This window comes from Myotis daubentonii, chromosome 9, assembly GCF_963259705.1.
Source record: "Myotis daubentonii chromosome 9, mMyoDau2.1, whole genome shotgun sequence".
In the NCBI taxonomy this organism is placed as follows: Eukaryota; Metazoa; Chordata; class Mammalia; order Chiroptera; family Vespertilionidae; genus Myotis; species Myotis daubentonii.
This window is the reverse complement of record NC_081848.1, coordinates 29426697-29442512: the sequence shown is the minus strand read 5'-3', so window position 1 is coordinate 29442512 and position 15816 is coordinate 29426697. Positions and strand designations below refer to the sequence as shown.

General features: G+C 38.6%; 1 protein-coding gene across 1 annotated transcript in view; it reads right to left on the bottom strand.

The window, feature by feature from the left end:
• Nucleotides 1-15816, bottom strand: part of GRM5 (glutamate metabotropic receptor 5) — a 447722-nt gene that overhangs the window by 118838 nt on the left and 313068 nt on the right. The window contains exon 3 of the mRNA XM_059708191.1: nucleotides 13883-14118. Coding sequence (XP_059564174.1) covers nucleotides 13883-14118 — 236 coding nt within the window. The remainder of the gene's footprint in view (nucleotides 1-13882; nucleotides 14119-15816) is intronic.

Below are 15816 nucleotides of genomic sequence, written 5' to 3'. Positions count from 1 at the left end.
TTTATTTATTTATTTATTTTTTTGGGGGCCCATACTTACCATTTATTCTTAATATGACAGCCAAGTGCTCTTTTAAAAAAGCCAGTTCAAGTCCTGCCTTTGCCCAAATCCTCTAATGGATTCATGTTTCACTTCAGTGAAATCCAAGGCCAATGCAATGCCAACAAGAATCTACACTATCTCACCCTCTGCGACCTCTTTGCCAACATCTCCTAGTAGTTTCCTCCAACTTCCTCTGCTCCAGCCACACTGGCCTTCCAACTGTTTCCTCAGGCCCCTCTCTGGATTTTGTACCTGTGATTTCCTATTCCCTGAATCATCTTCCCCAGTCCTCCTGGGTGCCCTCATCTCCTCCTGGGGTTTATACAGGGCCCTTTTCTCAGTAAGATCATGCCTGACCACCCTACTTAAATTGCATCCTCCCTAACATTCTGAATCCTGCTTCCCTCCTTTAGTTTTTTAGAATTTATCACCATCTAATATAATACATAGTTTATCTATTTTGTCTTAATCTATCTCCCCCTAGCAACAATGTAAGTTCCATGAAGGCAGGTATTTTTGTCTGTTTTATTTACTTCTATAGCTCTGACACCAAATTAAAAGAAAAGTATGAGTGACACGTAGTAGGCATTCAGTGAATATTTACTGAAGAGATAAATAACTTATCTAGGTTTTAAAAAATATGTATATTTTTATTGATTGCAGACAGAGGAAGCAGAGGGAGGGAGAGATAGAAATCAATTTTTATTGATTGCAGACAGAGGAAGCAGAGGGAGCAGAGATCAATGATGAGAGAGAATCATTGACCGGCTGCTTCCTGCATGTCCCCTACTGAGGATGGAGCCAGCAACCTGGCCATGTGCCCTGACCAGGAATTGAACTGTGACCTCCTGGTTCATAGGTCAAAGCTCGAATATTTTATTCTTTTATGTTGATATACTGAAGTTAAGTAAAGGAGCATGCTCTTCCCCTAGATTCCACCTAACATTAGCCAAGGTTGTAAGAGTTTAATAGTAATCCAGTCAAGCTATTTCACATCTTTGACAGAAGGCTCTCCTCACACCTCAATTCCACATGATAGCTGTGGGGGACAGTAGCTTCTTTATTTAGTAGCCATCTGGCCTTTGTGTCAGTTCTCTACAATTTTTAAAGGTTATGACACTGACAATTACGGAAATGTTAAAACACCAGGCTAACCATGAGGACTGTGGCAATAAGGATCCCACACAGTTGCCATGGTGATGTGGGTAAATCCATATACAGCATGCAATGCTCAGCCATTAAATTAAAATCATAATTACCTCTATATATTGGGTCAGGGAATGGCACCTGTTATAAGCAGGCATACTAGACATAAATACCCACATTCATAAGAAGACTAAGGTCTAGAGAAGCAGAGGAAACATACATTTTTTTAAATGTTATATTCTAACTGGAGGCTCGATGCATGAATGGCCTAGCCTGCAGCCTCTCACAATCTGGGACCCCACCCTGTCCAGGGAAGGACAGAGGGAGGGCTCCAGGGCATGTCTGGCCCGTCTCGCCCAGTCCCGGTTGGCTGGACCCCAACAGCAAGCTCACCTACCGGTCAGAGCATCTGCACCCTGGTGGTCAGTGCATGTCATAGTGACTGGTCGAATGGTCAAGCGGCCAGATACTTAGCATATTAGGTTTTTATATATATAGATAATATACCATTGATAACCATTCCTATACCAGAGATAATTGAAAAAATATTTACTAATACAACATGCTGCATCTATTTTTCATAACAAAAGCAAATATTTTCCAAAGCACAATCTCTTGTGATAACATTGTTAAGTACAAAATTTTAATACTTTAGAATTTTTTTTAGACTCGTTTACATAGACCATCTTTTTGAACATCTTCTTATTGACTCTAAAATATAGGTATTATCTAAATTCTATAACTGAAGAAGGCAAGAACAGGTAACAGAGTGAATGAATGAGTGGTGGAACTGAACTTCACAGGTCTGCCCTCTGAAGCTCTCCTACCCACTCCCCAGCACAGCCTTCTGAGTCATCTGGGAGGCTAGGAGGTCATGCTGCACTGTGCAGCTCAGAGGGATGAGCTTAAGGATTAAAAACAAGAGGAAAAAATCCTTCTATAAAATAAATTTCTACTTGGCTATGAGCATTAAAATCACAAGAGATATAAGAGAAAATGGATTTCATTATTTGGTTATTTGCTGGGATTCTCTGAAGCCTGAGAATAAGCCTGGCAAATATATATATGGTACCTAAACACTTCTTAAGAACTTTATTAAATACAATTGAAATATGATAAACTTCACATACTGAAAATGAGCAACTTAAATGTTTATATATGCATATTGTTGTGAAACAATTACAATAATCAAGATAAAGAATGTATCTGTTTCATCACCTCCATATGTTTTCTCATGGAGCTTTTTAATCCCTTCCATCCCCAGGAAACCACTCATCTGCTTTCTGTCACTGTAGATTACTTTGCATTTTCTAAAGTTTATAGAAATTGAATTATGCAGTACGTACTTTTTCTTTTACTGATTTCTTTCACTCAGCAAATTATTTTGAGATTGGCTACATTGGTAGGTGTATCAATAGTTTGTTGCTTTCTGTTGATGAGTAATAGTCCATTGGAACTATAACAAATTTTCTAATGCCATTTGTTAAAAAGCATATATTTTCTCCACTGAATTGCTTGTACACTTTTGTGAAAACCAGTTTTCCATATACATGTGGGCCTGTTCCTGAATTTCCTGTCTTGTTTTATTGATCTGTTTATTTATCCTTATGCTGATACTGCGCTGTTTTGATTACTCTATTTTTAGACTGATTCTTGAAAATCATATACCAGTAGTGCTCATCCACAAATTTGTTCTTTTTCAGTTATTTTGAGTATCCTAAGTCATTTGCATTTCCATTAAAATTTTAAAAATCCATTTGTCAATTTCTATTTTAAAAGAATGCTAAAATTTTGATAGTCATTCTTCCAATCTATAATTCAACTTTGGGAGAATTGACATGCTTACATTATTGAGTATTCTGATATATGCACATATTGTATCTCTTCATTTATTTAAAACTTTTTCAATTTTATGAGCAATTTTTTGTCATTTTAAGCATAAAGATTTGAAGATTTGCTATCTATTGTCGGATTTACCACTGATTATTTCATATTTTTAATATTTTAAATGGTAGTATTTTTATTTCACTTTCTAATTGTTTACTACTATTATATAGAAATACATTTATTATTTTTGGTTAATCCTTACTGGAGGATATGTTTTCCATTGATTTTAGAGAGAGTGGAAAGGACGGGGAGTGAGGAAAAGAGGAGAAAAAGAGAGAAACATCATGTGACAGAGCCACATCAATTGGTTGCTTCCCCAAAGTGCCCCAACCGGGGCAGGGAACCTGCAACCTGGGTACCTGCCCTTGACCAGAATCGAATCATGACCCTCTAATCACGGGCTAAGGCTCTAACCACTTATCCACACCAGCCAGGGCTAGAAATACATTTTTAAATATTAATCTGGTATATGACAAATTTAATAAACTCACTAGGACTTTTTATAGGTAACATTAGATTTTCTAAATAGGCAATCATGCAATTCGTTAATAAAGACAATTTTATCATGTCAAATCTCAGTGCCTTTTAGTTCTTTAGTTGATGTAGTATATTTTACTGACTAAAACCTCTGGTAGTAAGAGGAAACTTCCTTCCCTGATCATAGAGGGACATCTTATTAGGTTGAGGATATTTAGTCTATTCCTAATTTGCTGAGAATTTTTATGATAAATTAATATTAGGTTTTGACATATTTAATGACATCATGAGTTTTTAATACCATAAATTACACTGATCAATTATTGAATTATTAAATCAACCTTACATTGGGATAAATACTATTTAATCATGATATTATTACTTTTTAAATATTGTTGGATATGATTTGCCAAAATTGTGTTTAGAATGTTACACCAATGTCTATGAGGTATATTGGTCTGCAGTTTTCTTTTCTCATGATATCTTGGTCTGGTTTTAGTATGAAGATAATGCTGGCCTCATTGATTGAATTGGGAAGTATCCTTGCCTCTAGTTTTCTAGTAGAGTTTATATAGAGTGTTTATAAGTTCTTCCTTTATTTTTGGTAGCAATTCACCAGTGAAATGTGAAACCCTCTGCTTTGGAGTTTTCTTTGTGGGAAAGTGTTTACAAAATTAATTTCTTTAACAGATATAGGACTATTCAGATTGTCCACTCATCAGTAAACTTTGGTAGTTTGCATATTTCAAGGAATTTCTCCATTTCATTTAAGTTGACTAATTTATTTGATAAAGTTGTTTTTAAAAACTTAATTTTCTTTTTCACATCTGTAGATACTGTACTGATGTGAACTGATTTAGACTCATTCCTGATATTGGTAATTTGCATTTTCTCTCTTTTCCAGATCAATCTGTTTTTGTTTGTTTGTTTTTGTTAATCCTGACCAAAGGATATTTCCTCATTGATTTTTAGAGAGAGTGGAAGGGAGGGTGAGAGACACAGAGAGAAACATTGTTGTTAGAAAGACACCTTGACTGGTTGCCTCCTGCACACGCCCAAGTGGGGCAGGGGATCGAGCCTGCAACTGAGGCAAGTGCCCTTGACCAGAATGGAACCTGTGACCCTTCAGTCTGTAGGCCAATGCTCTATCCACAGAACCCAACTGATCAATCTGTTTTTCAATTTTCTTGATTTTTTAAAAGAACCAGGGTTTAGTTTCATTGATTTTCTCTACTGTGTTCCTGTTGTATATATCATTGATTTTCATTCTGATCTATTATTTTTTTCCATTTATTTACTTCAGGGTTTAATTTTCTCCTATTTTCCAAACTCCTGAAGGTGGGTCTTTCAACATTGATTTGAAAAATTTTTTTTTCCTTCCTACTATAGCCAGTTAATGCTATAAAATTCCCCTAAGTGTTGTTTTAAGTGTTTGAACTGTAAGTTTTACCGGTCTGACTGTTGGAGACAGACACTGTTCCTTGTCCCTTTTGGGGTCCAGGAGCACTATTCTCTCTAATCTTTCAGGATGGTTCTTTCCCAGGCTTCAAATGCAAATAGATATTAAGACTTAGCTGAATACTCAAGAGCAGTGGTCGGCAAACTGCGGCTCGCGAGCCACATGCGGCTCTTTGGCCCCTTGAGTGTGGCTCTTCCACAAAATACCACGTGCGGGTGCACACGTACGGTGAGATTGAAACTTCGTGGCCCATGCGCAGAAGTCGGTATTTTGTGGAAGAGCCACACTCAAGGGGCCAAAGAGCCGCATGTGGCTTGCAAACCGCAGTTTGCCGACCTCTAGAGCAATGATTTTCAACCTTCTTCATCTCATAGCATATATAAACTAATTACTAAAATTCTGTGGCACACCAAAATTATATTTTTTTGCCAATTTGACTAAATTAGTTATAATTTTTATTGATTTTCAAAAAATAATAATATGAATTACCTACCCTTTTTGCTTTTTAAAAAAAATTAGGGTCCTATACTTGTATAGAAGCATTTCTGGCATCAAGAATTAACCACTCAAATGCAACCTTATTATGCTACATGAGCAATAAGATGCAACTATATTATACAACCTATATATTTATGGTTCAAGACAGGGCATTCACACCTCAAAGGGCTATTGTTGTGTGGCTGTTGTCATTTTTTATTTGACAACCTAAGGGAAAAGAGGTCAGTGCCCCTGACTAAACAGTCAGGTATTGAAGGTTTAAAACTTCTTGTGGCACACCAGTTGAAAATCACTAGAGGGAACCTCTGCAGCTCTCCAGAGTCCTCCTTTCACACGTCTCTCATCCCTTTGTCCTGGGCTCTGAAAACTCCAGCTTCCTTGTTCCCTCTGAACTCACAATACCATCTTCTTAACTCAGAGGGCTCACCTCATTTATTTGTCTCTTAAGAATAACTGTCACCCTAGGTAGTTTGGCTCAGTGGATAGAGTGTTAGCCTTTGGATTGAAGGGTCCCAGGTTTGATTCTGGTTAAGGGCACATGCCCAGGTTGTGGGCTTGATCCCCAGTAGGGGGGCGTGCAAGAGGCAGCTGATCAATGATCCTCTCTCATCATTGATGTTTCTCTCTCTCCCTCTCCCTTCCTCTCTGAAGTCAATAAAAATATATTTTAAAAAAAGAATAACTCATTCACTGCTTGATGTCTGAAGTCTTGAAAACCGTGTTTTATATATGTTGTCCTGTTTTGTTGTTATTTCAAGCAGGAGAGTAAATCCAGCCTCTACTATTTCATCTATGTTGGAGGCAGGCATTTTCCTATCTGATTTTTTTTTTTAAATACGTTTTTACTGATTTTGGAGAGGAGGAAAAGGAAGAGAAACATCGATGAAAGAACAGAACACTGAGTGGATACTTCCTGCATGCCCCCTGCAGGGATTGAGCCCCAAATCGGGCATGTGCCCTGAGGGGAATAGAATTAGTGCCCTCTTGGTGCATGGGTTGGTGCTCAAACACTGAGTCACACTGGCCGGGCTCCCATCTGATCTTTAATAGTATTTCTATTCATCATCATACTGAAGCCTCACTACAGTTTTGAAATTTGGGTATTATTTTTAATAATCATCCCCACCTCACACACACAGGAAAATGGAGACTCTGAGAGGCCTAGTGGTGGCTATAGGCAGAGTTTTTAATATAGATCTTCTGGGTCAAAAGCCAATGCTTTTTACAGTGCACCTTTATGCCTCAAGTGACTGATTCAGCAAGCTTGTCAGGTCTCCCTTTAGTTTATTTTAAATATCTTAATACTTGTGCCCCGTGCACATTGAAAGGAAATTAATTAATTGGAAGGTGGCCAGTGGGGTGGGACTGAGCGAGATGGGCTGGACATGCCCTGGAGCCAACCTCCCATGATTCCTCCCTGGCCGGCTGCACCTGGCGCATGCCGTGCCACAACAGGCATCTATAGAGTGGCATCCCTCTGGCAGGTGGGGTCCCTCAGACCGGCCTGTGGGGATCGGGCTGAAACCAGTTCTCCGACATCCCCTGAGGGGTCCCGGATTGCAAGAGGGTGGTTCTCAGATGAAGCTCCCTAGAATTGGGCTCGCTCCTCTCTGGTTCTGGGGTTCGTTACCTGAGACCTGCCGCTGCCAAGTCACCACAGCTCGGTAGCTCCTGCGTTGAGTGTCTGCCCCCAGGTGGTCAGTGCAGGTCACAGCTACTGGTCGGAGTATCTGCCCCCTGGTGGTCATTGCGCATTATAGCTACCAGTTGGATGGTAGGATGGTCACTGAGCCTTTTATATATATAGATATTCTGGGCTTCAATTCTAGTGTTAAGAGTTTGGAAACCTTCACAGGTTCTAATGTAAGGACTTGCTTCTGCAGATCTTATTGAGTACTTTCTGTTGGTGAATATTCATCATGAAAAATTACACTACCACTTACTTGGATGAATAATTACTTTCATTTCTTAAACTCTGGAATTAAAAGAAGAAATGTGACAGATTATGTTTCTTAAAAATTTGATATGTTTGTGTTTGTGTGTGTGTGTATGTGTGTGTGTGTGTGTGTGTGTGTGTGTGTGTGTAGGGGGTTGATCTGCATCTATGTTACATTTCCTTAAAGCACACTCTGAGACGGAGAAAAAATTTTCCCCCGGCAATGAAAAGTACCAAAATGTAAAAAAATCCAAGAATTATATTAAGCCCAAACTGTCACATCAAATTCTAATTTAATTTGATTCACTGGCTGATATAAAGACAGAAATGGGCTTTTGCTCAGCAGATTTTACCACATAAACTAGGATAATGGGATCGATTATTTTCTTTAGTATATGGTTATTAATATTGTTCTAGTATAGCCTTTCCTGAAGTATGGTCTTAGACAGTGTTACATAAGAAGAATGAGTTCATAGTAAAAGAGAAAAAAAATGCTGGGCTAAAGAAGGGTATTTAAAATTTTTTATAGTAGGATTTGTCCTTTTCCAACGTGTTGATATACATTATGGGTCCCCAAAGAATGGATACAGAATGTGATCATCTCAATATATCTTGTCATGGAATCTTTTTTTCACACTGAATTAATTTTATTTCCAAGTGCAACCTCAGAAATGTTAATATTGTATGAGGATGAGGAACCTTTAATCTAGAGATTAGCCGTGGCACTTACTCTATTCTAATTTGTGGTACTTTTCTTACCCAGATAATTATTTCCTTTCAGTGCACTATTTCAGCTTTTTTTTTTTTGGTCACGTTTTCAGACTTAGAGATGGTGAAGTGTTCCGAATAATGGCTAAACCACTAATATGCATTTCAAATGCAAACAAGATGACAGAAAAATATTCTGATGCATAAGAAAGTATCCTTTAACTAACCCATCTCCAGTCCTCCTGAGACACGTTCATGAGAGAAGATGTGGACACCTTTAGCTGGAAACTTGCTGTAACAGAAAGGGAAGAGAAACACCTCCAAGTATAGATGCCTATGTGAGTGGTTACTTATTGGCATAAAAATAAAGGAAGTGGAGGATCTGGGTTCAATATCTGGATTGGAATGAGGCTAAAAGACAAAAGGCACAGGAAGGAAAGGTTAGGGAAATGAGTTTCTCTGAGAGCACGGAAACTGGAGTTATTAGAAAGCATGAAAATGTAAGCTCAGTGGAATTGACAAATACCTTGAGGTAGACCTTCCACTGAGAAAGACTTAGCATGTGCAGAAGGGCAGGGAGAAATGGCTAGATCGCTCTAAGATGCAAAAGCACAGTTTATGAAGTGGCTGTGGCACAGATTTCACGAGTTTAAAGAATAGAAGATGTAAATGCAAATGCCGAATTTCAAAAGTTTTGACTGGAGCCAAAGAGTTGAGCTTTATGCAGACATTGGAGAACCAAGGAAGATCTTTAAGAATGAAAGTAACATCATAAGATTTATTCTTTAGATCAGGGGTGGGGAACGACTGGCCCATGGGCCATACAAGGCCCATGAAATATTTTGTTCTGGCCCTACTATTGTTAGACTTAAATTATAAACTAAATAATAATAAATGAAAAGTATTAAGGATATAATTTAATTTTTCTAATTGCTCACTTAAGTTACCTGGTAATAAAAGCTACAGAGAATTGAATTAATACTGTTTTCTAATAACTGTATGACCATCTATAGCAGGCTATAGACACACAGGAAAAATGCCATGGGAAGGCATTTAGCAGGCTAAGTTTAAGTTGAACATTTTGTATGGCCCATGAATGATATTACAAATATTCAAATAGCCCTTGGCAGAAAAATGGTTCCTCACCCCTGCTTTAGATGAGCACCTTTGGGACAATTTTCAGCATAACATGGAGGAGAAAGAAGCTGATATCAAAAGGAAAATTCAATAGGGAGATTACTCTGATACCAGACGGGAGAGATAATGAAGAACCAAATGTTAGCAGTAGTAGAAATTCTTGAATTCAGGCCATAAGAAAGAGGAAACAGATGTGGACGTTTTTCCAAAAGTGGAATTCACAGCATTTGGTGACCAGTTTAATGAAAGGATGAGAGAAGGGGAATATATGACAATCACCTACTTCCTACATCTCAGGAGACAGGGTAGAAACAGGGTGGATGAGTGACTCTTACTTAAACTGGAGATTCAAGAAGGAGGACAGTGAAGTTGGAGGCTGTGGTTACAGAAGTCATGATGAGGTTAATTTTACATACAAAAGTTTGAGGTGCCTTCAGGATATCCAGGTGAGGATGTTTTGTGTGCTAATGTCATAAATGACACCTCTGGAAGTTAGTGGAAGTGAGAGGAGAATTTATAGAAAGGAGAAAGCGACTGAATGTCAGTGGGTGACAGAGTATAACTCTAAAGCAGTGGTTCTCAATCTTCGGGCCCTTTAAATACAGTTCCTCATGTTGTGACCCAACCATAAAGTTATTTTCGTTGCTACTTCATAACTGTAATGTTGCTACAGTTATAAAATCGTAATGTAAATATCTGATATGCAGGATGGTCTTAGGCGACCCCTGTGAAAGGGTTGTTCGACCGCCAAAGGGGTCGCGACCCAAGGTTGAGAACCGCTGCTCTAAAGGAAATGGTTCCTTAAATTGATTCAAAAATAGACTATCATGCAGTTATTAGAAAACAGTATTAATTAAATCCTCTCTAGCTTTTATTACTAGGTAATTTAAATAAACAGTTAGAAAAATTAAATTATACTCTTAATGCTTTTCATTTATTATTATTAATTTAACTTACAATTTAAGTCTAATATAATTGTGCAATTTAAATAAGACTAACTGAAATCAGGCTCACTGTTAATGATATGTAAACCTTGAGTTAACAATACAGCATAGTTGAAACATAAAAGGGCTATAGTAATATTTTGATTTAAGTTTCTAAATACTTAAAAAACACAAAAATAACAAAAGTATAAACATTTTAGACATTATAAATGGTAGGCTTTATTTATACATCAAGATTGGGATTTCAGGGGAGTAACAATTATTAAGAATAAAGAGTAGCCTGGCCCTGGTGGCTTAGTGATTGAGCATTGACCTATGAACCAGGAGGTCACAGATCTATTCCTGGTCAGGGCATGTGCCTGGATTACAGGCTCGATCTCCAATAGAGTGCATGCAGGAGGTAGCCCATCAATGATTCTCTCTCATCGTTAATGTTTCTGTCTCTCTCTCTTCCCTTACTCTCTGAAATCAATAGAAATGTATATATTTTTTAAAAGAATAAAGACTAAAGGAGGAACTTCTGGTGTTAAGCAAAATGGAAAAGAAAGCAAATAAAAATTCTTTCATTGCATGGCTTTAACAGGCCAAAGTAATGCAAAAATAAAAATAAAAATAAAGGCAGTGACAATGTATGGAAACAACAAGAAAATGAACTAGCAGAGAGTAAACCTACAGAAGTGGGCAGGTGGCACCGGCTGCTTTATTATCTGAGGTATCTGTAGGTTCTGGACCCAATGATGATCCAGCTTGGTCTAAATAAAGAGACCTATTTCCTAGGGCTGCCTAACAAAGTACCACAAACTACATGGCTTAAAACAACAAATTTAGCCCCACTGGCGTAGCTCAGTGGTTGAGCATTGATCTATGAATCAGGAGGTCCTGGTTTGATTCCCGGGCAGGGCACATGCCTAGGTTGTGGGCTCCATCCCCTGTGTGGGGCATGCAGGATGCAGCCAAGCAATGATTTTCTCTCAGCATTGATGTTCCTCTCTCTCTCTCCCTCTCCCTTCCTCTCTGAAAGCAATACAGATATATTAAAATAAATAAATAAACAAATTTATTCTCTCACAGTTCTGGATTTTAGAGATCCAAAATTAAGGGGCCAGCAGGGCCACGCTTTCTCAGAGACCATGGGTAGAGCCCTTCCCTGACTCTTTCTAGCTTCTGGTGGCAGCTCTAAGTCCTTGGCAGCCCTTGTCTTTCTGCAGCATCATTCCAGTTTCTGCCTGTGCCTCCCCATGGCATTTTCCCTGTGCGTCTCTGTTTCTCTTTTTACAAAGACAACAGGCACATTGGATTAAGAGTTCATCTTACTCCAGTATGTCCTCCTCTTGCCTAATTACATCTGCACTGATGCTATTTCTAAATAATCGCCTTCTGAGGTTCTGGAAAAGGACATGAATTGCTGCTGGGATGGGTGGGGGGATGCATAATTCCACCTGGCATAGGGCACTGCTAGAAAAAGAGAAACCAGAAAAAGTTTTGGATTTTGAAATGATCTGGTATGTCAGTTTCTAAACCCCAGGAGCCCTAAGTGCATGACAGCCATTTCCCCTCCTGATTCAGTTGCTGATTCTGCAGGTGGCATGAGAGGCTCAAGATTCTGAAGAGAAAGACTAAAGTCTCCCATTGTTTTGTATTATTTGGGGGAAAAAACTCCACTTGAAGAATGGAAACTGCTCAGACTTCAGTTAGTTTCCCCCCCCATGAAATATGCCAAACTTAGAAACATTATGGTGCAGGAGGCTGGAGAGCAAAGCTCAAAAATAGTGAAAATCTGTGAGTCAGTCATCCAGAGCAGGGAATATAATAGCTAGACTCTCAATTAAAATTCCGTGCTAATTGTTCCTTAAAGACATTTTAACGAGCATTTGATTGCTGCTATTTTATGCTACAACCTACACCATTTCAATTTCTTTGAATCTGGAAAAGGCAAGCTATCGCTGGGGGAAAAATAACGTAAAATTTAATCTTTATGGTGATTTTCAACTCATTGTCTAGCATAAAAGAAAAGATACTGTACATGTGTCAGGAAACATAGAATGGGACCAATAACTAAGAGAAATCGGTAAATAGAAATAGACTACCAAAGATCCAGAAGGATCATAAAATAACTATGATCAATATGTTTAAGGAAACAAAGTAAAGGATTGAAAAAAAAGGTGAGAAGGAAAACATTAACATAAAACTGGAAACTATTAACAAGAATTAAATTGGCATTCTGGGTTTGTTAAACACCGTATCAGAAATGAAGTACCTTTAATTTTGGTTAACAGCAGACTGGACATAGGAGAAGACATGATTAGTGAAATCAAAAAGAGAATAACAGAAAATAATGAAACAGGACACAGAAAAAAGATATGAAGGGACAGATAAACAGTCACATGTGTGGCACGGTCAAATAGTCTCACATTGGTATAACTGGGCACCAGAAGGAGCAAACAGAAATATGATAGAATGAATGTTTTAGGAAATAATTTCTGGGAGTTTTCAAAACTGGTAAGAATCTGTCATCTACAAGTTTAGAAATGTTTGGTAACCTTAAGAAAGAAATATTTAAGGGAATCCATTCCTACTCTCCTCGTAGTTAACTAAAGGTTAACATTAAAAGCTAAGAAAAAAGACATATTACTACCAGGGAAATATTAAGAGCCGTGGCTCTCTTCTCAATGGAATCATGGAATCCAGGAAACAGAATGCTGTTTTTAAAGGGGAAAAAAAAACGCTGAAAAAAATAAAATTAAATAAAAGGAAACCTGTCTTCTTTATTATTATTATTATTTAAATCACATTATTTATTTTTTTATCTTACCTTTTGAAACAGCATGAATGGACCTGGAGATTACTATGCTAAGTGAAATAAGCCAGTCAGAGGCAGACAAATACCATAAGATCTCACTTATATGTGGAATCTAATGAACAAAATAAACTGATATACAAAATAGAACCAGAGGCATGGATCGATATAACAGACTGACAGCTGTTAGGGTGGAGGAGGAGAGGGGGATTGGATAAAAGCAGGTGAAGGGATTAGCCAAAGAACATAAATGTATAACCTGTAGGCAATGACAACAGTGTGGTGATGGCCAGAGGGAAGTGGGGGTGGGGCTGGGATTGGGTGGAGGTGGGCAAAGGGGGGAAAAATGGGGACATCTGTTGTAGTGTCAACAATTAAAAAAAGAAAAGAAAACCTGCCAGTATAGAATGCTATACTCAGTAAGTAGATCCTTCAAAACTAAATGTGCAATAAAGGTACTCTCAGGAAAAAACGAAAAAAACAAAACACTGATGGCATTTGTTGCCAGCACTTTATAAAACATAGTAAAGGGGATTCTTCAGTATTGAAGATACTGAACATAATGAAGGGCCCTGACACTGTTGACTATTTCTAGCAAATATCCTAACAAAGCTCTGTAGTACTCTATATAACATGTAAATTATATAGCAATAGCAAAAGAAGTGTGAGGGGGGTAAACTAACTGAGATATATGTAAGATTGCTAAATGAAAACATGAACCAACAGAAAGTAGTTTGTATTAATTAAGGGTTCATTTAGTGATTTCTATGGAAAACTCCAAATGAATTATACGAAGAGATGAAACAAAATTGTCGAGACCGGTGGTAGAATGAAACAATAAATCTGCTTACTGTTGCAGGTCTTGTTGTATTTGCTGTTCTCCTGTGCAAACCCTTCCAGCCGGCACTGAAAACGATGCTGCCAAAACTCTTGAAACCAAGGGTTTCGGAGGTTTGTTTCTGGCCGTAGCTGCAGATAATAATCATCAAACCACTTGACATCGGGAGATTGGAGCTTGATCGTGATTCCACCAACAGCTTCTCGCTGATATCCGTCAGTCACATCATACCTGTCAGCCCAGCCATCACTGTGAGGAAACAGACAACCCCTGGCTTAGAATAGGTATCTCCGCAGCAAACGGTTCCATTGGCTTTCCTTTTGAAAAGCTGTCGTTAAATGGCTATTTCAGGCCACATCATGGTCCTGCATTACACCTACATGATTTTGAGATAGCGGTTTGTTAGAATTAAAAATGCAAAGCACAATGGAAATCTTGGGTCTAAAAGTGCTGAAAGGCACAAACCCCACTTACCTTGAACTGTAGAGAATAACTTAATGGTTTGGCAGAATTTCACTGGTTGCAAAATATAATGTATGCCTGGAAGCTGCATATCACCATTCACACTATTTACTGAATATTTTATAGTTAAGTCAAGTTCACTTTAAATGCATTTTTTCTTAATAGTAATTATTATAATGATCGTAAAATAAGAATAAAATATTTCTAAAACATACTTATTAACTTAACCATCCTATGACATGATCCTCTCTCCCTCCCTCTTTCTTTCTTTCTCTTTCTTTCTTTCTTTCTTTCTTTCTTTCTTTCTTTCTTTCTTTCTTTCTTTCTTTCTTTCTTTCTTTCTTTCTTTCTTTCTTTCTTTCTTTCTCTCTCTCTCTCTCTCTCTCTCTCTCTCTCTCTCTCTCTCTCTCTCTCTTCTTTCCCTTCCTTCCTTCCTTCCTTCCTTCCTTCCTTCCTTCCTTCCTTCCTTCCTTCCTTCCTTCCTTCCTCTCTCTCTCTCTCTCTCTCTCTCTCTCTCTCTCTCTCTCTCTCTCTCTCTCTCTTTCTTTCTTTCTTTCTCTTTTTTTTACATTTTACAAGTGAATTATAGAGATTGAAAAAAACAAATACAAAAGCTTGCTGCCCTAGCCGGTTTGGCTCTGTGGATAGAGCATCAGCCTGCTCAATAAAGGGTCCTGGGTTCAATTCCTGTCAAGGGCATGTACCTTGGCTGCAGGCTGGATCCCTGGCCTGGTTGGGTACGGGAGGCAACCAATCTATGTGTCTCTTTCTCATTGATGTTTCTTTCACTTTTTCTCTCCCCTTCCCTTCCACCGTCTCTAAAAGTCAATGAAAAAATATCCTCGGGTGAGGATTAACAAAAATAAAAAAAATATAGTGATTTGTCAGTGCCTCAAAGTGAGTCCTTGTATTTCATAGTTCGTATAGTCTTTCCCACCCCATCCTGTTTCTCTAATACATTTAAAATACGCATAGGAAATTATGTTTTACATTAGAGTGATTGAAAGAACATCTAAACAATGTGCCATTGATGGTGTCAAGGAACATATGCCTCAGAGTTGCTGTTATTCTGTGCACTGATCACTCAAAATCTATGAATCTATATATAAAAATCCCTAATATGCAAATAGACCGAACAGTGGAACAACCAAACAATCAAACAACTGGTCGCTATGATGTGCACTGACACCCAGGGGGCACTCGCAGAATATGGCAGGCATTGGCAGTAGGCAGCAGAGCGCAGAACATGGCAAGCATTGGCTGCGGTGGGATGGTGGAGCGGGTGAGCGGTGGCGCCAGACCAGGCGGGGCACCAGTTGCTATCAGCAGGGTGAGCCTCTGTTGGTTCCTGAAAATTCTTTGCTCCCACACACCACGGTCCCCCCCAGCACTCGCACCTCCTGCCGGGGCCAGCCCCGCTTGCACCTGCTGCCAACGCTGGAGCTGCCACTCACACCCACCGATGGCGCCAAGCGATTGGGACCA